Genomic DNA, 25363 nt, shown 5'->3' with positions numbered 1-25363 from the left:
CTTAGTATGAGTGGGGAGGTGTCTAGAGTTAGCTTTGGAGAGACTCCTGTTCCCCATATTCAGGCCCAGGTGCAGAGCTTGCTGAGGGCAGGCGCTGTGCCTCCCTGATCCCTCTGTCCTCTTCCAGGGCACCGATAGTCCCCCAGAGAAAACAGATCTGCTGTCAGAGTTCATTGGTTGACTCAGCAGCATCCTTGGCCGTCATGAAGCCCTCTATGCGCCCCCCAACCCCTGCTGCCCAAAACACACACACGCTTCCAGACTCTGCTTAGGGGAAAATCTGAAAGGCAGCCCTGGGAGGAAAGCATGCCCTGGAAGGCAGGAGATGGGGTCCCAGACAAGGCACCCTCTGCTCTGTGACCTGGGACAAACCACTTGCCTTTTGGAGTGGTCTCCCCATCTGAATAGCATGAGGAGGCAATGTGGTTTAAGAGCCATTTTACAACAGAGAACACGGCAAACACATTTTTAGGTAGAAGTCCAGGAGATGAAACAAGTAAAAGGGACCTGAACCGGTGGAAGCCGGGAAGGGGCCTGGTACATACTTGTGTTGTCCAGGGGGCTAGCGAGGCTGATGTAAAGAGTGCCAGGGTGGACACTTGGATCTCTGGGCCTGGCAGGGCTGGCTGCCCCACCCTTGCCTGTTATTCCTGCAGCCTGGAGGTGGGGGCGGGGATGGTGGTGGGGAGATGGGTGTCTAAGGTGTTTTGGCAAAGAAGAGGCAGAGCCCATCCCGGGTTACCTTTCTGTCCCAGCCCCACTCCCAAAGATAGAGTGTTCCCTGCCCCCCCTCCCCCGACCCCGAGTTCCTGTGCTGGAGGGAGGGATTTGGATTCCAGGGTGTCTGGATGCTTAACTGGATTTAGAGTCCCACGTAAGAGGATGAGAGGAGAAATGAAGGGGAGCCACAAGATTTGGTATCAGGAGCCTCCTGGTACCCCCAGTGGTGATCTGGAGCAACCATTGCCCCTCTCTGGGTCTCATTTTTCCCATCTGTCCAATGGATGAATGCAGTGATGTCCTTAAACCCTCCGTGACTGGAGGAAAGATGGGGGTGGGGCTGGAGATGGTGCTGTTGGCGCTGGGTTTCCCAAGAGAGATGGGATCCTGCTTGGAATTCAGAGGCAGGGATGGTGGGTGTGGCATCAGAGGCTTGGAGAGGGTGGGGTGGGGTGAGGTGGTCTGGCAGGAAGATTTACCCTGAGCCTGGGCTCTGCAACTAAACTGGTGTTTTATTTCTTCTCAGGGGCTTCCCTCATGGCCCAGTGGTAAAGAATCTACCTGCCATGCAAGAGACGTGGGTTCGATCCCTGGGTCAGAAAGATGTCCTGGAGAAGGAAATGGTAATCTACTCCAGTATTCTTGCCTGGGAAATCCCATGGACAGAGAAGCCTAATGGGCTACAGTCCATAGGGTCACAAGAGTCTGACACAAGTTAGCAACTAAGCCACTGCCACCACATTCCCTCTCAGGACCACACTTTCCCGGTCTAAGGGGACCGGGTGCTGTCAGATCCAGGAGTCAGTGACCGTCTAGGTCAGACTGGGCAGGGATTTGGAGCTGGCCTGGGGTCAGGGTCCCACTGTCCAGAGCCGAGAGTGGCTGTCACAGGCCATGGGAACCCAAGAGTCAGGTAAGATGCAACTATTGAAGAGAATTTCGGGGTTATAATATCAACTTTTTTGGGTTTCCAGAAGGGCAACCAGGGTCCCAGAATGAGTTGGGGACGAAGCCAGGCCCCAAACAGGGACTCCTGATCACCTGTTTCAGCTTCTCTCCATAAGAAGCCCTGATCAAGAGGTACAGAGCGACCTGGGAAGTGGGGAGACAGGCTCTTCCCTGATCTCTGGGGCGGGGGAGATGGGAAGGACAGAGGTGACACATCTGGAGATGATGGCACATAATGTTAGCCCAGCCAGCATGGCTTCCGCTTCTCTCTCCCTGGGACTGGTGATCTAAGTTCCATTGCCCTTCCTATCTTCCCGCAGGGGTGGGAGGAGGGGTGCTGTGGGACACTGGAGTTTTGCAGAGACAGAGGTAGGGGGTGAGTCTGGGCTGAGGGGTGTAGGGAGGAACTGGAGACAGGCTATTCCCTGTGTCTGGGCTGGGGTGGTTACCTCCTTGTTCAGTTCAGTTTCGTTGCTCAGTTGTGTCTGACTTTTTGTGACCCCATGGATTGCAACATGCCAGGCTCCCTATCTGTTGAGGTCCTTTAATGGACTGGAACCTGGTGGTCTGGAGTCGACGATAGGAAAGTAAAGGAGAGAAAGAGGCTGATATTCCTTGGTTTCTGATATTCCAGAAAGCCAGTAAAGCCCCTGGCACGGGGCTTGCTCTGTTCATGAAGGCCTCAGGTGCCCTCTCGATGGGGTGAAGGCGTTGAGCACCTTCTCGAGAGGGTCTTAGAAGCCCGGGCAGGAAAGTGAACTCAGGGATCAGCCTGAAAGAGAGAGAGAAAGACACACACAGACGGGGACCAGTGCTCTGATGGAGCAAAGGTCTTTTAATCAACATGGTGTGGGCATATATACCATCAAAGATAAAGATTAAAATTCCAGACTTACAAAACATAGGCAATCCATATTAGAGATTTGTGAACAATCACTTTTACTGTATGGTTGACAAAAAGGAGGAGGGTACTTATCACCATATAGAAACGCTAATGAAGGAAATGCCTGGATTCCTCAGTCCTGGGAGAGGCTTGAGGAATTAATAAGGAGCAGAGAATTCCTGACAGATCCAAAACAGCACACAGGAAGCCTCCTGTTAAATGCTTCCTGACACCTGTCCATCACTAACTCCTGGAGTTTACTCAAACTCATGTCCATTGAGTCAGTGATGCCATCCAACCATCTCATCCTCTGTCGTCTCCTCCTCCTCCTGCCTTCAATCTTTCCCAGCATCAGGGTCTTTTCCAATGAGTCAGTTCTTCACATCAGGTGGCCAAAGTATTGGAGTTTCAGCTTCAGCATCAGTCCTTCCAATGATTATTCAGGACCGATTTCCTTTAGGGTGGACTGGTTGGATCTCCTTGCAGTCCAAGGGACTCTCAAGAGTCTTCTCCAACACCACAGTTCAAAAGCATCAATTCTTCGGCTCTCAGCTTTCTTTATAGTCCAACTCTCACATCCATACATGACTATTGGGAAAACCATAGCTTTGACTAGAAGGACCCTTGTTGGCAAAGTAATGTCTCTGCTTTTTAATAGCTGTCTAGGTTGGTCATAACTTTCCTTCCAAGGAGTAAGTGTCTTTTAATTTCATGGCTGCAATCACCATCTGCAGTGATTTTGGAGCCCCCAAAAATAAAGTCTGTCACTGTTTCCACTGTTTCCCCATCTATTTCCCGTAAAGTGATGGGACCAGATGCCATGATCTTAGTTTTCTGACTGTTGAGATTTGAGCCAACTTTTTCACTCTCCTCTTTCACCTTCATCAAGAGGCTCTTTAGTTCCTCTTCACTTTCTGCCATAAGGGTGGTGTCATCTGCGTATCTGAGGTTATTGATATTTCTCCCAGCAATCTTGATTCCAGCTTGTGCTTCATCCACCCCAGTGTTTCTCATGATGTACTCTGCATATAAGTTAAATAAGCAGAGTGACAATATACAGCCTTGACGTACTCCTTTCCCTATTTGGAACCAGTCTGTTGTTCCACATCCAGTTCTAACTGTTGCTTCCTGACCTGCATACAGAATTCTCAAGAGGCAGGTCAGGTGGTCTGGTATTCCCATCTCTTTAAGAATTTTCCACAGTTTGTGGTGATCCACACAGTCAAAGGCTTTGGCATAGTCAATAAAGCAGATGTTTTTCTGGAACTCTCTTGCTTTTTCAATGATCCAGCAGGTGTTGGCAATTTGATCTCTGGTCCTCTGCCTTTTCTATGCATGAGCATCTGGAAGCTCACAGTTCACGTATTGTTGAGGCCTGGCTGGAGAATTTTGAGCATTACTTTACTAGCGTGTGAGATGAGTGCAATTGTGAGGTACTTTGGGCATTCTTTGGCATTGCCTTTCTTAGCGATTGAAATGAAAACTGACCTTTTCCAGTTCTGTGTCCACTGCTGAGTTTTCCAAATTTGCTGACATATTGAGTGCAGCACTTTCACAGCATCATCTTTTAGGATTTGGAATAGCTCAACTGGAATTCCCTCACCTCCACTAGCTTTGTTCATAGTGATGCTTCCTAAGGCCCACTTGACTTCACATTTCAGGATGCCTGGCTCTAGGTGAGTGATCACACCATCGTGATTGTCTGGGTCATGAAGATCTTTTTTATAGTTCTTCTGTGTATTTCTGAAATTCTCACAAAGACCACCATTCTAGTCCCCAAGTCCAGAGGAAGAGACACCTCAGACACACACTCCTGGGACCAGGGACCTGAGACCCTTTGTTGCAGTGCTTATACCTGGACAAATGTCTCCTCAAACAACAAAATACAAACCATAAGAGACTAAAAATAACTGTGTACATGCACAGTTGGGGCAAATTATGAAAAACAAGATACAAAAATGCCAGAAACCCAGCTGCTACATCTGAGGTGTCAAGAGCAAAAATCAGGGTATTGTGCATAGTCCCTGCACACAGCACCACCAAGGTGGGTGAGCAGACCACCCAAGCCACCCCTCTGACCTGACCCATGAACCTACCCCTACCCTCACCCCATTTAAGGGACCAGCTTGCCCTCCTTCAGGGAGTGAGCAAGGGAACCTGTTTCTTGTTTTTGCTCCCTCTTGTTGCAGCACAAGTCCCAGTAAAACTTTGCCTGAATTTCTCATCTGGCCTCTTTATCAGTTGCTATAGATGACACAGTCCAGGAACCCGTCAGTAACTCAGCTGCATGTGACCTCACATACATACCCAGACGCCTGCTCACATATCCCCAACCCTTGACTGGTGACATAATTGGTAGGGCCCAATGCAAAGTGGAGCCTGGTGGGCTGCAGTCCATGGGGTCGCGAAGAGTCGGACACGACTGAGCAACTTCACTTCCACTTTTCACTTTCATGCATTGGAGAAGGAAATGGCAACCCACTCCAATGTTCTTGCCTGGAGAATCCCAGGGACAGCAGAGCCTGGGGGGCTGCCGTCCATGGGGTCGCACAGAGTCAGACATGACTGAAGCGACTTAGCAGCAGCAGGAGCAATGCAAAGTGGCCCCCTTGTTTAAAAAGTTACTAAGAAAATTTAAAAAGAAAAATAAAATTAGTAAGAATTCCAAGCATTAAACCACAAGGGAGGTCCTTCTGAGTGCAGGGCCCTGTTGCGCTGCATAGGTCTCACACCTGGGGAGCTGGCTGCATGCCTAGACCCACCACCGCCGAGGCACACACACCTCTCCCTCCGGAAACACACAAGAGCACCGGCCCCTGGGTTGTTGAGCTTCACACTGAGCCAGCGCCCCTCCCAGCTGGGTAGGTCCAGCCGCCCTTCATCTGGGCTGCATAATTCTCCTACCCTTCCTACTCCACACAACTCCCCCCTGCACTTACCACTCTGCCTGCGGGCTTGGGGGTGAATGATAGGAGGGCAAAGCCAGCTCCTCTACCCATGCTGTGTGCCGGCCTGCAAGGGCACAGCTGATGTTGAAATGCCAGTAACAATAATACCTAACACTTGTTAAACATTTACCATGTGCTAGGCACTTCTAACACTTTATATTCACTCATTTAGTCCTCACAATTTGATGAGAGGTACGGTCATGTATCACCATTTTACATATAAGGCAATTCAGGCACAGAAAAGTTGAGTCACCTATCTGAGATCACTCAGCTAGTAAGGGTGCTGAGATTTTAGCCCAGGCTGTCTGCTCCAGAGAGCCTTCTCTGTCAGTGGTTGCCATGGTGCTGGACCAGGAATGTACCAGGCACTGTGGACCCAGGGCTCTTGGGGCCTCCTGTGAAATGAAGAAAAAAGATGATTATGATGTAGCATCACCTTGACTGGGATCCATGGACAACCCCGGAAGCCCGGTGATGGTCTCCAGGTTGCAGACACATAGAGATGACTGTCCTTATTCCAAGCTCACTATATAGAAGATGCCTGAGCTAGAGACTTACTCCTTTTCAAAATCTTGTTGCAAAGAAAAACATCATACATGTAATGAAGGCATTTTCACCGACAGTGGTGTCAGTTACATGCTTGGATCGTAGACCCCACGTGGCGGCCAATTAATCTAGAAGACTTTCTCACGAACTGGAATGAAGGGAAACCCGCCCTGCCAGTGAGTCCTGGGCATCCAACTGGCCTCCTTAAATATCACTTAGGAGTCTGCACAGCCCCTGCTCACGCTCCCCACTCAGTGTGGCTCTTGAGGCCCGGTCTGAAGCCTTGGCCCCGCCCATCCGTACCCCTGGCCTTGACTGATTGGTCCAGGAATGCCTACACGCTCCAAGCCACCCAATCAGATCCTTTGAGAATTGTGGACCCGCCTGTCAATCCACTCAGGATGATCTCTGACTTAAGAACAGGTAAACTTGTAGACTACACCAGCTGCTTTCACCTTCACTGCTGTTTGCACAAAAGAAAAGATGCAGGAAGCTGTGTACAGGGGCAGAGAGGGATGAAGTAGCCTCCAAGGGATGAGTGGAGGGAAAGGGGAGCTGCCCCTTCTGCTAATGACCGCTTCCTCCCCTACGTTCATCCTTAGGATAACTCTTGCTGTCGTGTGAGTTAGCTTGAGAAATGGCTGTTACGTGCAGCCACATAGCCTTATTTAAGTTTAAACTGGAAAACGGCAAAGTACCACAAAGCCCCTGAACGTGTTGGTCTTATAGTCATTGTTGAAGAGGACAGATCCCAAAGCCACAGAGCTACCCTATGTCCTGGGAGTGTCCCCAGTGGAAGCATGAAGTCATCTGTCTTTTGTCTTGAAAATGCTTCCCATTGTGGAGAGGGCTTCCCCAAGTGGAAATGAAGCCGAGTTCCTTTATCGAGTTTATGATTAATCTCTGTCCAAAACTTTATTCCCTTTCTTGTTCCCTCTGACGTCAATCCTGTGCTAATTGAACACTCATCAACCAGAGTCAGATGACTAAAACTGCTGTAGTCAATAACATTTTGTTAATGTACTACAGTTGTCATTACAAGATATGCTCATTAATGTACAAATTTAGGTTGTTTTTCCAGGGTAAGATGAGTCAACTGACCCCTACCTCCACCCCAGCTGTGGACCACCTGGTCAAATAATCATAAACTAGAGACATCTTGACTTCCGAAACTACAATTAAGAAATGCTACAGAACCGTCACTGAAAGTGAAAGTCGCTCAGTCATGTCCGACTCTGCGATCTCATGGACTATACAGTCTATGGAATTCTCCAGGCTAGAACAGTAGAGTGGGTAGCCTTTCCCTTTACAGAGGATCGTCCCAACCCAGAAATCCAATCCAGGTCTCCCACATTGGAGGTGGATTCTTTACCAGCTGAGGCACAAAGAACCTTCACTGGGCAATGATTAATCCCAGCCTCTTTGTTCTTCCGCTTTAAAAAGAATCCCTAACTCAAAGACCATGTTGGGGTGGATCTGAGTCTTGTCTCTCCCTCCTTCTTGATGCCCTGAAATAAACCCTTACTTTGCTGCAAACTTCCTCTGTCAGAGTTTGTCTTTCTGCATTGCTAGCACGCCAGCCCTTTGCTCAGTTTCAGAAATGTGCTTTGCAAAGGATTTTATTAAACTTGGGCTGTCCAAGGGTGTGCCAGCACATATTTGACAACTGATTCTTCAGAAATCCAAGTGTATACATTATATACATATACACATATGTTTGTTATAAATTTTACTGATAAAATGGATGTGCAGAACATAATGTACAAATAGCACAATGTAGGAACTCTTGATTGTAAATTCCATGTAGTCAATTGATTCTCCAGGTTTTCATTTTTGCTGAACTTTTTTTTTTTAACTTTACAATATTGTATTGGTTTTGCCATATATCCACATGAATCCACCACAGGTATACACGTGTTCCCCATTCTGAACCCTCCTCCTTCATCCCTCCCCATACCATCCCTCTGGGTTGTCCCAGTGCACCAGCCCCAAGCATCCAGTATCGTGCATTGAACCTGGACTAGCAACTCATTTCATATATGATATTATACAAGTTTCAATGCCATTCTCCCAAATCATCCCACCCTCTCCCTCTCCACAGAGTCTGAAAGACTGTTCTATACATCAGTGTCTCTTTTGCTGTCTCGTATACAGGGTTATTGTTACCATCTTTCTAAATTCTATATATATGCGTTAGTATACTGTATTGGTGTTTTTCTTTCTGGCTTACTTCACTCTGTATAATAGGCTCCAGTTTCATCCACCTCATTAGAACTGATTCAAATGTATTCTTTTTAATGGCTGAGTAATACTCCATTGTGTATATGTACCACAATTGTGGAAAGAAACCAATTCTTTCTTACCCATTCATCTGTTGATGGACATCTAGATTGCTTCCATCTGGGTTGGTCCTAATTCTCCTCCAGTTTCAACTAAGGGACATACTCGAGCTGGCTTTTGTGGAGGGGGGTGCTCCTGGATATGGGGGCACATTTGGGTATGAGGAAGGAGCACTAGGCAACTCGGGACCTGTGGGAGGTGAGCCTTCACGAGGGGGTTCCTTTTCTTGGTTGCCTGTGCCTAACACCATTTGCCTAGTGGGCTCACTTTTAGGGCATACAACAATCCCATACTTAAGACAGAGTTCCTTCATATCTCTTAGTCGGAAGAAAATTTGGACATAGGGGATCTCTGTCCATTTCCCTTGTCTTTTGCAGAATAATTCTAATTGCAGGATGGTATTGTAATTTAAAGTTCCATCCTCAGGCCAGTGTTCCTTGTCCCCCAGTGGATACTGTGGCCACACAGTGGCACAAAAGAATTTCAAACGACTTCTCCTTAGAGCTAGAGAGTCGAACAGCTTCCAGTTATCAAGGATGCATCTCAAGGGCATCTGCTGGGAAGTGGATTGGTTATTTCCCATCTTAACGGGAGGTCTTCTGGAATCTGAGACTGGGCCATGTGAGGTTTCTGCTGAGTTCGTTTTTCGCCGTCCTGGTTTCCAGCACGATGGGCCTTCCCCTGTGCTGGGTTTCTTCGCCTTCTGCTTCTAGTGCGGGAGCTTTGCTGAGTTGGGCTCCTGCTGTGCTTGGCCTCTTCCGTGCAGAGGTTGTTTCAGCCAGGTTAAATCCGGGTCACGGCACCATAGATGTCATGCGAGTGTATGTTCCTCGGTTCTTTCTCTCATCACAACAAAGAATTGGAGCGACAGACATTAAAGTCCTCGGCACGTCACAGCTCTCGGGTCTTGGACAAACCGTGTTATAGCTCTTAGGCAAATCAGTGTTACAGCTCTATTTTATTTAGAAGATAGCAGGAGAATCCATTCTCGAAGTGTGAGGGCATGCCAACCCAAAGACTTGAAGAGAAGAGAGTGGAGGAGTGCGCGGGGAGGGAGAGAGAGAGTGAGAGTGAGACAGAGAGAGAGAGAGAGAGAGCCCACGCATGAGGAAGAGAGAGAGCTGAACTCTTTTATGTCTAGTTAATCTGTGGTTGCAATTCAACCACAGTTTGAAATGGAGTTGCATTTTAGTCTGCGGGGCTAACTGTCCTCCCAATAAATTTATTGTCATTAAATCTGATATGTGATCTACTGTTACGCTACTCTCTCTCAGTCCCCTCTAAATACATTCATTAAACTGAGACCTCTTTCAGCTTCAGCACTTTTGTTAATATTTTGCCCATCACTTTCTTTAATCCAGAAAGTCAACAAAACAGCAAATCAAGTCCCAATTTATAACATTTGCCAATTCCCACTGTGGCCAACTTCAAGTTACCAATGTAATGAATCACCAAGCTGACTTGGAAAGAGGTGTGCGGAAGTACATCTTTATGCCAGAGTTCCGCTATTTAGCTACAGTGGATGCAGATAACCTTAAAAGCATAGTAAAGTGTAGTAAAATCATTAGGAAGTCATGAGTTTTGAGTATTACCTTTATTTTAACATTTCTTCTTTTTAACTGAATTGTAGTTGATTTACCATGTGTTAATTTCTTCCATGCTGCAAAGTGATTCAATTATATATATTCTTGTTCATTCTGGTATATCCCAGGATATTGAATATAGCTCCCTTTGCTATACAAAAGGACCTTGTTGTTTATCTGTATTTTAATATCTCTTAATTGTAAATTCATATCATTTAATTTTTTAAGACAATGACTCTTCAACAACCTGAAATTGCAGAATTCCCAAAACTCTAGCAGCTGACTCCTGTGAGCTGGTGTGAGCCAGCTGGGTGTGCTGCTTTTCTTGTCGCATCCAAACACATCCCATGGGACATTGCCAATAAAAGAGGCCCCATGACTAGAGAGACTGTGGTGAAGCTGTTTACCCTGGAAAATCTGAGCTGGCTTGTGCCTTGGAGCAGAGGAAGAAACTTGAAGCAATGACTCTGTCAAATTCAAGGCCACATAGACACAGCCAGTTTGGCTTGGCCATTTTGAGTCCTTCATATCAAAATATGAGGTTTCTCTTTTATTATTAAGGCTCACCAGACATCTCTGACCTTTGACCTCAGCCCCTCTCTGCATCCCACTCTGTGTCTGAGACTCACTTCATTTGTCACAGTCTGTTGATATCTATTTTCAACTTAGGCACCCAGAGAAGAAGCCCTTTTTGTTAGATTTTTCTGTCTCCATCAACAACTTGCTTGTCCCTCTTTCCCAGGTAAAAGCAGAATTTTCACTAAGATCACTATCTTTGCACAAGCCAATGTGACAGGAAAAATTGTTTAATTTTAGAAGAATTCAGCACCTGTTTTACTCATCCTCACCTTTCAAAACCCTACTCACATGTTACCTCCCTTCTGATGTTTCATTTTCCAACACTGCTATGGCTATGACTTGTCCATAATCTTATCGTCCCTGTTCAGACAAGAGTGCGAATGTTTGTTTACTAATCAGTGCCCCTGACTTGGCTGTGAATTTTTCCTCAAGCACAAAGATTGTGTCTGTTTTGTATGCTATCGTATGACCAGTGACCAGTACAGGGTCTGGTCCTAGGTGTGGGTTTTTTCAGTAAATATAAAACCTGAATATATATTCAATGCCATGTGACCCTCTATAAGCCCTGGGGGATAATTTTGACCTAGTCCTTCCTTCAAGGAAGCTCTCCTTGCGGCCCCTTGCACCTCCTCTTAATCTCCCTAAACACATATTTCCCACTTAGATCCCTAAATGTCAGAGCCAGAGAGGTCCTGAGACCATGTGGTCCCATCAGCTTGTTGTGCAGATGGGGAAACTGAAACCCAGGGAAGTGCAGGCAATTGCCTGAGCTCACATGGCTCATTAAGAGTTTCCCAGGTGGTGCTGGTGCTAAAGAACCCGCCTGCCAATGCAGGAGACATAAGAGAAACGGGTTCAGTAGAGTTCAATCCCTGGGTGAGGAAAACCCCCTGGAAGAGGGCATGGCAACCCACAGCAGTATTCTAGCTTGGAGAATCCCAGGGACAGAGGAGCCTGGTGGGCTATGGTCCATAGGATCGCAAAGAGTCAGACACGACTGAAGCGACTTAGCACACACACACACACACAGCTCCTTAGAAGGATGGAAACCAAGCCTTATGCTTCCCAGATCAGGCTTCTTCCTGTAACTCTCGTCCTTAGAGAAGCAGGCTTAGAGAAAGGAAGGTGAGTACAAGCTCACACAGCGATTGAGGAGCAGAACCAGGGCGTGGGAATTCTCCTGCCCCATCCAGATCTCCTTTGGACCTTTCCCTTCCTCTGAGGCTTGACAGTGAAACTGTGGGTGCCGCCTCTACCTACTCAAGGTCAGGGATCAAGACTGGGGAGGGGCGATTCTGCAGGTTCTCACCTAGGAACTGATGGAAGCATGCATCAGTTTGTCCACTAGGGGGCAATAGAGAGCCCAACTAGAATAGCTGTCAGCTCTCTGAGCCTCCAGCCAAGGTTCTTGTGTACTTGGGCCCAGTGGGAAAACTGAGGCCCTGGGCGGAGAGAGACTTGCAGAGGTCACTCTGAGCGCCAGAGGCAGAGCTGGCACTTGATCCAGGCTTCCTGAGACCAGTCAGGTGCCTTCCCTGGGCAGCTGACTGGGGCCTGGAGGGGGCGAGTCTTCTCTGCCCTTTTGCTGACCACTCAGACCAGGCTGTGCTGCGCCACACCCCCCAAGTGGCATGACATTGCACATACTCCCTGCAACACACTGGCCAGGGCTGAGTCACACTCTGCTTCTTTCCTGTTCTGTACGACCCGTGCCCCTCCCCCGCCTCCGCCCCGCCCCACTGCCTCCTGTCACTAGCACAGGTCTGTGTGGTTTAGAAAACATTGTCACTCTCTGCTTACCCAGGGTGGGCCTGGGGTTAGGTGAAGTGGATTCCGGTCAGATCAGCCACTCAACCCCAGACCAGGTTTGTTTTGTTGCAAGTCTTTTGGGGCCTTAGTTTCCTTATCTGTCAGGCAGAGAATATAGTAGTTCTGATCTCTCAGGGGTTTTGAGAGGCTTAGATGAGATAGCACATAAAGTTTTTCCAGGCTTTTTATCAAGCCTGAAAACTGAATAGCATCTGGGAGGAACTGCCTCCCCCTTACAGATGACAGACCCAGAGAGGTCAGTGAGCCACAATGATGCAACTTCCTAGCTGAGGGCCAGGTATGGTTGCCAGGCCAGGACTCAAGGGTGTGAGAAGTAGAACTTTCTCTCTCGTTAGCCCAGGGGTGTGTCTGAGTTGGTGTCAGGGAGAGGAACGTACATAGAGCTAAGGCTTGGGTAGGCCCGTGGGTCTTCCAGCCATGAGTCTGCATGGGTCGCCTTGGTGCTTTGGGGGGCCAACACCCCTCTCCACTTCTTCTGTGGAGGGCACAGAATCATTCTGCCGAGTTGGGGTCACACTGTGGTCTGGGAGTCCTGGTAGGTCGTCCTTTGGGCTCCGGCTGCCACCTGCAGGGACCTCTCAGCACCCACGATGTCTCTGCTCTCATCACTCTGTCCATCCTTCCTCTCATTCTAGCCTTGGGAGGCCTTTAGTCTGCTTAACAGCCTCTCTTGCATGGGGAGTGGGGAGAATAGGAAAAGGGAAAATATTAAGAGAGAAACAAAGAGATCAGTTACATCAAAACCTATTGCTGAAATGGCTTTTCTGTACAAAGCATGGTTCTGGGCCCTGGGGTTGCAGCTATGAGCAAGCCAGACACAGGCTCTCCTCTCAGGGGGAGTTGGGGCGGGCAGACGGTGATGGTCACAAGGGCTACCATTTATGGAATCCTGCTGTGTGCCTGTGCCATCTCACTCCTCCCAACAACATAATGACATAAGTGTTACTATTATCCCCATTTTATAGGTGAGGAAATAGAAGCAGAGAGGTTCAGAAACTTGCCCCAGCTAGTAGATAATAGTGGGGAGGATTCTGAGCCTGGCAGTCTGAAAATTAAACAAGGTCATGGAGTGGAAAAGGACTGGTCATGGGTCCAGCTGGAGTGGACCCTTCCAACGTTCCAGAGTGATAGGGTGGAGTTTGAGACAAGACCCCACTAATGATAAGAAGCAGGCAAGCCTGGATCTAGGGGATGAACGCTCCAGGCAGAGAGAACAGCAAGTCCAAAGGCTCTGAGGCGAGAATGAACTTGACTCATCAAGGGCCGGAAAGAAAGTCACTGTGGCTGGGAGGTCAGGAGGGGAGGGGAGGAGTAGACGGACCCAGATTAGCAATATTAAACTCTGTGGCGCGGAGGCGGGTTGCAGCTATCTGGGCCTCTTCTCTTGAACTTGGCAGGGCCAAGTCCTATGCCCATAAACTCCAAGAGGTCATTATCTCCTGTCCCTGCAGGCAGCTGGGACTCCCCTGCCAAGGCTTCTTCTGACCTCTCACTAGTCCTGGGACCCTGAGAACTATCTAGCTGCCAAGGGTGGGCTGGAGTGGAGGGCCTGGGGCCCTGAGAAGCCTTGTTGCTGCTAGGGCACCAGGCAGGAGGTGCAGAGCCCTGAGTCAAAGCCCTGACGTCTGTCCCAGTGGTGGCAAAGGCGTTTCAATTGGAGTCACTAAGATCACTGAGCCTTGATGGCCTAGATTTGAGCCACGCTGTCCCCACCGGCTCCCCTCGACTTCCTGGCCTGACCTCTCCAACCACCCATGACAGGAGAGGCCCCTCTGGAGGCACTATTTAGCACCCCTCTTCTGGATTCCAGGGCTTTCTCCCTGCCCCCAGTCAGGGAAAGAGCTTCTTTCAGAGAGCAGCCATTGCCTCCCTCTCTTTCCCCCAGAATCCTGGGGTTCAGCTGAGACCAGTGCAACCACGTTTCCCAGGGCCTCCTGGTCCTTCCTGCCCTCTGGAAATTTTCACCCATGGCTGCCTTTGCCCACACTGTCCCCTTGCTTGGAATGTTCTTTCGACTTCTGTTTACACTGAAAATTCCTCCTACCTTATTCCTCAAGGTATAATAGGTGAATTTCTTTCTTTCTTCATTCGTTCGTTCCTTCTTTTCATTCTTTCTCTCTCCTCCTTTTCTTTCCCCCTTCCTTCCTTTCTTCCTGTGATTCATTCATTTTATTCATGCATTTTGAGTAGTCATTCATTCAGCTTCCACCAGGCACTAGGGCACGGAGAGGGTAGGACAGAGTCTGAGGTCAAGGAGTGTATTAACCTGTGTGAGAGGCGGAAGGTAAACAAGAAAGACAGACTACATAATGGACAGGTCCCCGTGCAAAATAAACATGTGAGACCCTTTGTTAAAAAAATCATTCAGAATTTCAAAGTGGTGACAGCAGAGCATTAAACCAATTGAGGGGCCCTTCCAAACCAGGGGGTTCTTCTTCAGAGGTTGTGTGCCCAGGAAGGTGACCCCAAGAACTAGTGATTCCATCAGACTGTGACGGAATTCACAGATTCCATCCCTGAATCCATCAGTGATTCCATGCAGTGGGTAGGTGAGCCTGGGCGTTATCCAGGAGGAGGTGTTGTCCACAAATGGCCAAAAGCAGCAGAGAAATGGAAGGACTCTTGGGTACAAGATTTCTTTTTGGGGTGCTAAAAATGTTCTGGGGTTAGATAGTGGTGGTGATTGTACTAAAACCCGCTGATTTGTCACTTTAAAACAAGTGGATTTTACGGTACGTGGAATATATCTCAATAAAGCTGGTTGTTTTGTTTTTTAATCATGAATATAATAGGGTGAAGAATTAGGGTGACCAGCTGTCCCAGTTTGCTCAGAACTAAATATTTTCCTGGGACAAGAGACTTTCAGTGGGAAAACCAGAAAAGTCCCAAGCAAAACAGGACAAGTTGGTCACTCTGCGTAGAATACAAACTTTACATTTATTTGAATGATCAAATGCGAGAATTTAAAGACATTTCCTGAGAGGTAAATCAGGGGAAAGTTTAAGGTGCACTGACCTAAACATCTAACAACAGGAGGTAAATCCATCCATTCATCCAGTTCGTTCATCCTTTCATTCATTCATTCCCCAGTGACGTGTAAAGGTTTTTGTCTTTTCATTCACTGCTGTGGTCTGAGGAACCAGGACTCTGCCTGGCACACAGCCCATGAATGTTTGGTAAGGGGAGCTGTATGCTAGGTGCCAGTGGTCCATTCGTTCCTCTTGTCCTAGGGCTTCAACTGCCTCATGGCTAGTTTTATAAGCAGACAAATAAGACACAAGTGAAGGGGACTTCCCTGGTGGCCCAGTGGCTAAGACTCCAAGCTCCCAATGCAGGGGGCCTGGGTTTGATCCCTGGTCAGGGAACTAGGTCCCATATGCTGCAACTACGACCAGGTGCAACCAAATAGATAGATAGATACATTAAATGCATTTTAAAAGGACACTAGTGAGCAGATAAGGGAATAAGATAATTTCAGATAGTAAGACACGTCATGAAGAAAATAAGGTGATTGAGTAAAGGGCCACTTTAAGCTGAGTGGTCCTAGGAGCCTTGCTGAGGAGGCGGCTTCTGAGTGAAGGACACCCACTGACAGAGCCACTCTCAGTGCTGTTAAGAAAACATCCTTTCTTTGAAAAAACAACAACAACAACAGTGAATCAACTTTTTATTTCACTGACCAGAACTTCCGATTCTCTCTGATGCTGCATTTAAAATCTTGAGAGTCCGCCCAAATAGCATCCAGGCTTCCTGTATCCAGAGGCAGGGGCCGAGGGGCAAAGCGTGTCAGGGCCCAGGCAGCGGCCTACATTCCTGAGCACGTCTGTGTCATTTTTAACTGAAAAGCCCTTAAGCTCTCCATCCTGAAACTTTTCTCAGTGGCATCTGTGGCAGAAATACACTCATCTCTTTTGAGGGTATACACAGCTCCATGGGAGTAAGGGGTGGCCATTACACAGGTGCCAGCCAAACTTCTTATTCAGCCAGAAACTAGGCTTCTGGCTCAGTTTCATAGCAGGGAGATGAGCACAACTGTGGTGAGCGTCCTGGCTCTTCTACAAGGTGAGCTGGGCTGAATGTGAGCGCTGCCCATGATAGAGCTGAATTTGACTCTATAAAAAAAGAAATATTTATAAAGTTGCTCCTATCTCTATGAGTAGTCTATGAGCTGCTTCCAAGAACCCAGGGGTGCCCACATCTCATACCCCATCCAGACATGGCCAGTTCCTCATGCATAGCTACATGTGAAGCAAAGAAACCGTCTGTTGAGACTTCCCTGGTGCTCCGGTGGTTGAGATTCTGTGCTTCCAACACGAGGTGCACAGGTTCAATTCCTGGGCAGGGGGCTGAGATCCCACATGCTGTGCAGTGTGGCCAGAACAAACAAGCAAAAAAAGTCTGGCTTAAAAAAAAAATCTTTTTTATTTAAAAAAACAAAACAAAACACCTTTTGCTGACTTTGGGGGGTGGGAATTGGGCCTGGGAGAGATGCGGAATGGACTTTTTATTCCCCCTGGAAAAAAAAAAAACCTATGTGTATACCCATACACATACATATCCATGTTCAAGGATGTTTTTCTTCCAGGACTACAGGACCCCAGAATCCAGCCCTCCTCCAGTCTGAGAGATGATGCCTATTAACTGCACAGATCTGGCATGTGAACATACTGTATAGGACTTCCCTGGTGGCTCAGTGGTAAAGAATCCGCCTGCCAGTGCAAGGGATACAGGTTCAATCCCTGGTCCAGGAAGATCCCACATGTGGCAGGGTAACTAAACCCATGAACCACAACTACTGAGCCTGTGCTCTAGAGCCTGGGAGCCTCAACAACGAGCCCACGTGCCACAACTGCTGGAGCCTGTGTGCCAAAAGCCTGTGCTCTGAAGCAGAAGAAATCATTGCAATGAGAAGCCTGTGCACTGAAACTGGTACGCAGCTCACAGCACCTGGAGAAGGCCCGCACACAGCAATGAAGGCCCAGCACAGCCATGAACAAATAAATCATAAAACAAAAACGAAACCCACATACTATATGAGGCTCTTGTGTTGTCTCACAAGCTGAGAGGATAGGGGCAAAGGGAGTGGATACTCATAGGGGATTTGCTTTCTGTCTAAAATCCAGTCTACCTGGCAACACTCTTAGGAGAGGCTCTGTGGGCAGGATATGGTGGGTGACCTGGTGGTCCCAGCCCCCTGCAGTAAGAAGGGAGTGACTGAGCAGGGACCAAATAGCATCGCTCACAAAGTCTCTGTGGGCTCAGCTTCTAAACACCTTGGAAAGGCCTGGGTGAGCAGGCTTCACTGACAGAGGCCAGGAAGGGGGCCCTGTGTGGGGAGAACACTAGCCCAGTGACGCCCTGGGAGTGTGCAGCTGTGTTGGGGACACGGCTTGCACTCTTGGTGTCCACAAGGGAAACAATCGCTTCTCATCACCAGAGACAAAGACTTCTGTCTGCTGAGGATGCCAAGCCAGGGAGGTAGGAAGGTGGGCAGAGGCACCGCAGCCGATCTGTGATGCTGGCTTGGGACAGGGGGATCCCACAGTAAAAGTCTGCTGTCCTCACTGCGTGAACATGGACTCCCTCACTAGATTAATGGGAAATACAAAAGTTACCAAGTATCATGACTACTTTGAGCTTTCTTTTTGTAATAGCTCAAAACTGACCTTTGGCCAAAATTAAACCACAGTGAGCACATCATAAATCTCAACTATTACTGGGTTGGCTTCTAACACTGCTTGAAGCAAGGCTTCAAATGCTATTCAGAATGATGTGAGTTACCAATAAATGAAAAATAGTTAAAAGAAAAGAAACATGGAGTCCTTGTGGGGAGAGGCAGCAATACAGGTGACCCGTCCAGAGTGAGCTTGGTCTGGATTCAGAACCATCTGCTGAGCAAGGTCCCGGATCTTGATGCAGAAGTCTTTGTTTCCTCTGACAGCTTTTGTGCCACAGCCCGGGACCCTGTAGACACAACGTGATCTGCTCGTACTTGTAGAACTTGCTGCCAACGAGTGTCTCATTTTCAGCCAGTGCCCACAGGTCAACAGCACCTGGGCTGGAAGCCACTAGGATACCTCTGGCTCTGATGGTATCAAGTGAGGTCAGCCTCTCTGGCCTCTGTCTGGATTCCAGTGGAGTAGAAACCTTCCTTGGGGGCAGCACAAAGGTCCATAAATGGCCAGAGGGAGCCAGCCCAGCAGCTGGCTGCTCAAGCTGGAAACTCAAGCTGCAAACTGGAGCAGGAACACCCGATCTGACCAGTACCTCACAGCCTCCAATGGATGCTCCATACAGGTGGACACATTAAGGGGAAGATTCCAGTCCCAGGCCGCCAGGGGCACAAGGCTGGGTAAAGTTTCCTTCAGCAACTCCATATTTCCAACCTAGCCCCCAACTGGAGGACTGCCAGAAATTCAGCTCCGCCAGACCCCACGTGGTCCCTCCCCAAGAAAACATCTTAATGACCAGGAAAATGCTCATGGTGAAATGGTACGTGAAAAAGTCAGGACACAAAACTATTCATGTCGTGAGTGCTGACCTTTTTTTAAAATTGTGTTTAAGTGTTATTAGCGCTTAGAATAAGATATATTACCTTCAAACAGACACTTGCACCCTTGTGTTCAATGCGGCACTATTCACAATAGCCAAGACAGGGAAACAACCTCAATGCCCATCCACAGATGAATGGATAAAGAAGAGGTGGTGCACATATACAATAGAATACTACTCAGCCATGAAAAGGATGAAATGATGCCATCTGCAGCAACATGGATTCAGCTAGAGGGTATCATACTAAGCAAAGTCAGTCAGAAAGAGAAAGACAAATATCATATGATATCACTCATCTGTGGACTCTAAAATATGACAGAACCGAACTTACCTGTGAAACAGAAATAGACTCGCAGGCGCGCAGAGTGGACTCGTTGCCAAGGAGGAAGGGGATGGGAGAGGAAGGCATCGGGAGCTCGGGATTAGCAGATGCAGCCTAGTATATACAGAGTGGGTAAGAAACAAGATCCTACTGTATAGAACAGCTCCTCTGTCCATGGGATTCTCCAGCCAAGAGTACTGGAGTGGGTTGCCATACCCTCCTCCAGGAGATCTTCCCCACCCAGGGAGCGAACTCATATCTCTTTAAGTCTCATGAATTGACAGGCAGGTTCTCTACCACTAGCTCCACCTGGGAAGCCTGTATAGTATTGGGAACTATATTCAGTATCCTGTGATAAACCATAATGGAAAAGAACGTGAAAAAGAATGTGTATATATATATACATGTATAACTGGATCACTTTGCTGTGCAGCAGAAATTAACTGTAAATCAACTATACTTCAATAAGATAAATTTAAAGAAAGAATAAGATACATTAAAGCATGTTGAAGGTGGGAGACCACAGGTGATTTATTTTTTTCAAGTATTCCTGTATTTTCCAAATTTTCTGAAATTCATGTATTCAGCCTGGGTCATGCCCTGCCTGACACAAATCTGGGAGATGGGATCCTGGGGTGAAACAAACAGATGAGGTCCCTCTTTGCTATGGGACAGGGATATTTTATAACTGGGAGGAAAAAGCCTGGAGTGAAGGAGGAAAGGTTTTTTTTTTTTTTAAATGGAAGAAATTGCACTGGAAGGGGTGCCAAAGAGCCAGCTGGAAGCTGGAGTCAGGTTTAGGAGGTGGAACGGGCAGCTGGGGGTGGGGTGGGGGTGAGAGTGGGGCTTGCCTGGGAAGGAGCAGAAAGTCAGGGGGCGTCTCTTAACACTCGCCCATTTGAGTGCACGTGTGTAAGCTCCTTCCACATCTCAGCCTTGGTTCTCCCACTTGTTAAATAAGGGCAGACCCCAGAAGTGTTTTTTTGTTTGTTTTAAATAACTCTTCACTGCACTCTCTCCCCAGCCCCTGGAAGCTCTCATTCTATGTCTTTCTGACTTCGACTACTCTAGGGACCTCATGTAAGTGGAACCGTATACCATTTGTCCTCTGCGTCTATTTCATTTAGCACGATGTCCTCGAGGTTCATCCATGTTGCAGCATGTGTCAGAATTTCCTTCCTTTCAGAGACTGAATAATATTCCACTGTATGTATTTCTACACGTTAGGTGATTCTGAGTTTCCTTCAGCTCCAACATCGCAGGATTCCCAGTTCCAAGCGCCTGTCCTTGCCGGAGCTGATGGCTGCCTGTGGGTGAGGCCCCTGGCTTCAGGCAGACTTTCCCTCTTGCCTGTGTCACTAGGCAGCTGGGGGGTGGCCCTGAGAATGAAAGGCTTTGACTAAATACCTGTTGCCTTCTCTCTGGGGTTTCAGGAGCCAGGTCAGGGCCTGGGGCAAGGCAGGGGAGCTAATGATGGCCTACCAGAGGCTTGGTCGTCCGGATGAACCAGACCCTGCGCCATGGCCTGTCCTGATTACAGGGCACCCTCTGCTTCCCCTCCCCAGGGCCAGGCCTGGCCTCAAAGCAGCTTCTGCATGCCCAGCTGTTCCGGAGCAGCTGCAGAGACAGGCAGGCTGAGGAATCTAGGGTAGCAGCTGCCAGAATGCGCTGGCTTTGGGGCCAGAACAACAGATACAAGTCACGGTGAAGCCAGCTGGCTTATGCATGGTTCTCATCTGGTGTGACTAGTAGTAAGAGCTGCTGTTGCCTGAAGTTGTGTGTGTGTGTGTGTGTGTGTGTGTGTGTGTGTGTGTGTGTGATTTTGGCTGCAGTAGGTCTTCACTGCAGCGCACAGGCTCTTCGTTGTGACACGCAGGGGCTTCTTTAGTTGTGGCGTGCAGGATTTAGAATGTGTGGGCTTACTTGCCCCATGGCATGTGGGATCTTGGTTCCCCAACCAGGGATTGAACCCACATCCCCTGCCTTGGGAGGTGGATTCTTAACCACTGGACCATCATCTCTCTACCCCTCCACCCATGCATCTGAAGTCCCTGCCTGAAGTTTTAATCTGTTCATCACGTGTCAAGCACTGGCCATGACTTATTTCATTTAACCTCACACAGCCCTAGGAGGTTGATACTGTTAACCCCCTTTTACAGAGGAACAAGCTGAAGCTTGGAGAGCCACGCACAGCTGGTAAGTAGTCCAGCCTTGTTCTTTGCTAGAGCCTGATCTCTTAACCCCTGATTCTGCGATTGGGTGGGACTTCCTTTAGCTCCTTGGTGGAGGGGAAATGAAGGGGTCCATTGGCTGGGTACCTATTTGCCATCCCTGCATATTGATTGGGGCAACAACTCTCATTGCTGCTTGAGGTTCTGCTTCCAAACAAGTGAAAGCCACTGCTGTAGTTCACCTAGATCCATTTACAGATGGAGAAACTGAGGCCCTGGGAGGGGCAGGGAGCTGTCCAAGGCCATTTCGACAGGGTCTATGGCAGAGCTGGGATTAGAACGCAGGTCCAGCCTCCCAGCCAGGCTGTCTCTGGTACCCACATGGCCTCCTGGATCTTGTATGTGATCCACACAGGCAGAGGGGCATTCTAGGGCCTTCCATGCCCAGTCTGCTGGGCCTGGACCCTCACCTACAGTGACTGCCCCTCCCCCCTCCCCCTACGGAAGGTGGGACACTCGAAGGTGACCGGCAGTGGCGCAGAGAACAGAACACAGGCTGGAGCTCAGTTCTGACTCTGCTGCTACCTTGCTATGTGGCCTGGGCAACTCTGCTCCCTCCAGGCCTCAGTTTCCCCTTCTGTACAATGGGAGTTGCTGACCATTTGAGCCTACAGGCACTGGGCAAAGGAGGAAGAGAGGTTAGACAGGAGGCAACAAGAGTGTGGGGAGGAAGGGAGGTGCCCTGGGGCTGAAGGACACCCAGCCTTGCCCCTCTCTCCTGGGGAAATGCCTCAGCTTCTGCCGCCCACACTTCCACTACTGGCCAGGGGACGCCGCTTGGCCTGAGCGTTTCCAAGCCTTAGATGACAGAGTTCTCGGTCCCCAAGGCTGCCCTGGGGCTGGTGGTTCCCCTTCCCTTCTCCTGGAACAGTGTTGGCTTCATGGGGGTTTCGAGGAGGCTGAGCTCCTGGGTGGGTGCTCCTGTGGGCGTTAGCCTCACCTGCCCACGTGCACTCACACCCTTACATGTGCTTGTATGCACATGCACACATAAGCCCACATGCACATGCCGCACAGCAGGGACTCTCACAGGCTAAGAGAGGCCCGAACCAGTCCTGACTTTTGGGGCTCTTTGTTAGTTAAAAATGAAGATATGCTGAAACAGGTTGGCCACAGTTGTGGTGTGCTACACACATTTTTACTTAATAAATTAATATCTTTAACATGCACACACACTCACAAATCCAATGCAACTGAGAGATTCATAAGATAATTGCAGAATTATAAAAGATGAGTTCACAGTGCTGTGTGGTCTGGCGATGGGATACAGTTTTAAATCATACGATGAGAGTCCTCTTCTTTCCATCTTATCCAGGAGACCCTGGAGCTCGACATCCAGTCTTCTTGGTGTGTACATTGTTTTCTAACATTCTATTATGAAAAATTTCAAGCATCTAGAAAGATTGAAACAATCGTACAGTGAACACTAACATCCTCACCTTCTGAAATCTACAATGAACATTTTGCAGTCTTTGCTTTATCACATATCTATCTCTCTTTCCATTCACCCGTCAGTCCATCTGAATCCACCCATCCATCTATCCATCATCTCTCTACTCCTCCACCCATCCATCTGTCTTTTGATGTATTTTTGAGGCTCATGAATATGAGGCCTGGGTCGAATGATGCTCTTTTCCCTCCTCCTTTTCCCTGACAGTAACACACTCTTGCTGTCCACATACTCACACATACTCACACACACACCCCTACATGCGAAACCCATATACACACACCACACACGATTCTCCCGTGTTCTCTAATTCAAGCATGTCCTCTCCTGATTGACATGAACTCGCATATACAAATATCACACATAATCACCTGTGCACGCATGCGCGCGCGTGCACGCGCACACACACACACACACACACACACACACACACACTGCCTCCATGTGCATTTGTGGCGGACTTTTGACATCTGTGAGGGAAGCATCCAGAGACCTTCCAGACCTGCAACCCTCGGAGAGTCCCTTGCCTCTGGCAAGTGTCAGGGGGTTCCCAGTAGCTCCTGCATGTCCCACTTTTCTGCTCTCCCCACAGTCTTGTCCCTTACCTTCCAGCCGCATCCCACAAAAAAGACCTCCCAAATGAAGAAGACCTCCCACAAAGGCTCCTTCTGCGGTGTTGCCACATTTGGGTACAAAGCCACCACACTGTCGCTCTAGGAGGGCACGGACGGTGTTGACCTTTTCACACCACGTGCCCTGACCTGGCACCCAGCAGGCCCCCTGGTCAACTGGAAAAGGAACAGTGGCAGAACAGTGCGTCTCTGGGCAACCTCAGGGGCATCTGTGTCACACACACTCACTGCCAGGTACATACAACACACTCTACCTGTATCAACGCACTCTAGACTCACAGTGCACCGTGTGTGTGTGTGTGTGTGAATCACACAGTCTCACGCCTGTCTGCGTGTCTTCCCATTATCCAGATGGAGTCACTTCCAGCACCTGAGCCCTTTCCTAAAGCCTTGGTCACTGAAGACCACTGTGAGCACATTTGCTGGGATGGGAGGTCCAGGTGTGGCCCCGTGCATACGGGGGGCACGAGTTAACAGTACGAGTTCTGGAGTCTAACAAAACCTGGGTTCCATCCTTGCTCTGCACGTAATCACTGTGCAGGTTTCACATATGACTTATGTGAGTGTTACTTCTTGGAGCATCGATTTCCTTATCTGTTAAATGGGAAAATAGTTCCCATCTGAAAAGCGTCTTACAGGAGATGCTCTTAGTAGGGTGCCTGGTATGTTGTAAGCACTTGAAAATAGTTGCTGTGGATATTATTATTGCAGTTACTTCAACCTTTGCCTCAAACTCCCGAGCACCCTTTGGGAGGGAGGGCAGCTTTGACAGGGGGCTGTGTGTGGGGACAGTAGGTGGATGGTGTCTCATTAATGCCTCTCCCCAGATGCTCTCCCAATCCCAAGCCCTCATTACCTACGTGAATATTCATAAGGGATAGCTTCAGTCCTGCTCTGTAAATGGGTCAGAAGCAGGAAGTGGAGGCCAGTGCAGAGAGCGAAGGCAAGGGGACAGGAGGCTCAAAGCCAGAGTGCATCTGAGTCCCCATGGATGGGAGGATGGTGAGAGAGATGGGCAAGGATGGTTGGGAGATACTAGGGGGCACCAGGGGCTTGATCAGGGGATTATTCCCATATTGCACATTTGAAAACTGAGCCCCAATGAGATCAGATAAGAGAACTCTTGGGGTGAGTGGCCCAAGAAGCCAGAGCCTGCTTCCTTGGGATCTGGAGAGTTTAGCATCTGTCTCAGCTGGGTGATGGGCACAGGGGGATGGACCAAATGATCACTGCAGTTTTCTCTCAATGGACATAGTTTACATGGCATTATATGGTTGGAAGAGCTGTGGTGATCCAGAATCCCAACCCTCCAGTGAGGCTCCAAGAGAATGAGTGATTTGCCAGAATCACACAGCTGCTGACTCTAGTCTTGCCCTTGGAGGTGTGAAGGACAGAGTGATTCTGGTCCCTCGCAAGAGATTTAAGACTGGGAGAAAGGTGGGTGGGTTGGTCAGGATACCGAGGAATGAAGCCTCTTTATCCACCTCCTCACTGGTCCCCTGAGATAACTGCAGCAGAAACAATTATCTCCATTTTACAGATGAGAAGGATGAGGCTGAAAGAGGAGGAGGCACCAGGACCAGGCAACACAGTGAGTTTATTGCATGGGGTGGGGAGGGGTCTGCCCCTCTGTCCGGGGCAACGCAGGGATGTGAGAGCCCAGTTTGGGCAGGGTGAGGGCACGACCTCTGTTTTTCCTGTTCTGGAAAGCTTCAATCTAAAAAAGTCAGAAGGGGCTGTCTGTCTACACTTGCAAGCATATTAATCCCTCCCTCTTTTCAGATGACTGCCTATTTCTT

The 25363-nt window shown here is 48.7% G+C and overlaps 1 protein-coding gene and 1 pseudogene across 4 annotated transcripts in view; one reads left to right on the top strand and one right to left on the bottom strand.

The window, feature by feature from the left end:
- Positions 1-25363, top strand: part of SERINC2 (serine incorporator 2) — a 53832-nt gene that overhangs the window by 9099 nt on the left and 19370 nt on the right. The window contains exons 3-5 of one of the 4 annotated variants that reach the window (XM_059893189.1): positions 1247-12412; positions 16963-21447; positions 25105-25155. In XM_059893189.1, coding sequence (XP_059749172.1) covers positions 25105-25155 — 51 coding nt within the window. In that variant the 5' untranslated portion in view covers positions 1247-12412; positions 16963-21447. The remainder of the gene's footprint in view (positions 1-1246; positions 12413-16962; positions 21448-25104; positions 25156-25363) is intronic. The other 3 variants (XM_059893187.1, XM_059893185.1, XM_025001134.2) reach the window with 3 other exon arrangements.
- On the bottom strand, positions 18176-18754 carry LOC101902559 (methylosome protein WDR77-like; annotated as a pseudogene).

Source organism: Bos taurus, chromosome 2 (assembly GCF_002263795.3).
Source record: "Bos taurus isolate L1 Dominette 01449 registration number 42190680 breed Hereford chromosome 2, ARS-UCD2.0, whole genome shotgun sequence".
Classification (NCBI taxonomy): Eukaryota; Metazoa; Chordata; class Mammalia; order Artiodactyla; family Bovidae; genus Bos; species Bos taurus.
Note: the sequence above shows the minus strand (reverse complement) of the source record. Positions and strands in the feature narration are given on the sequence as shown.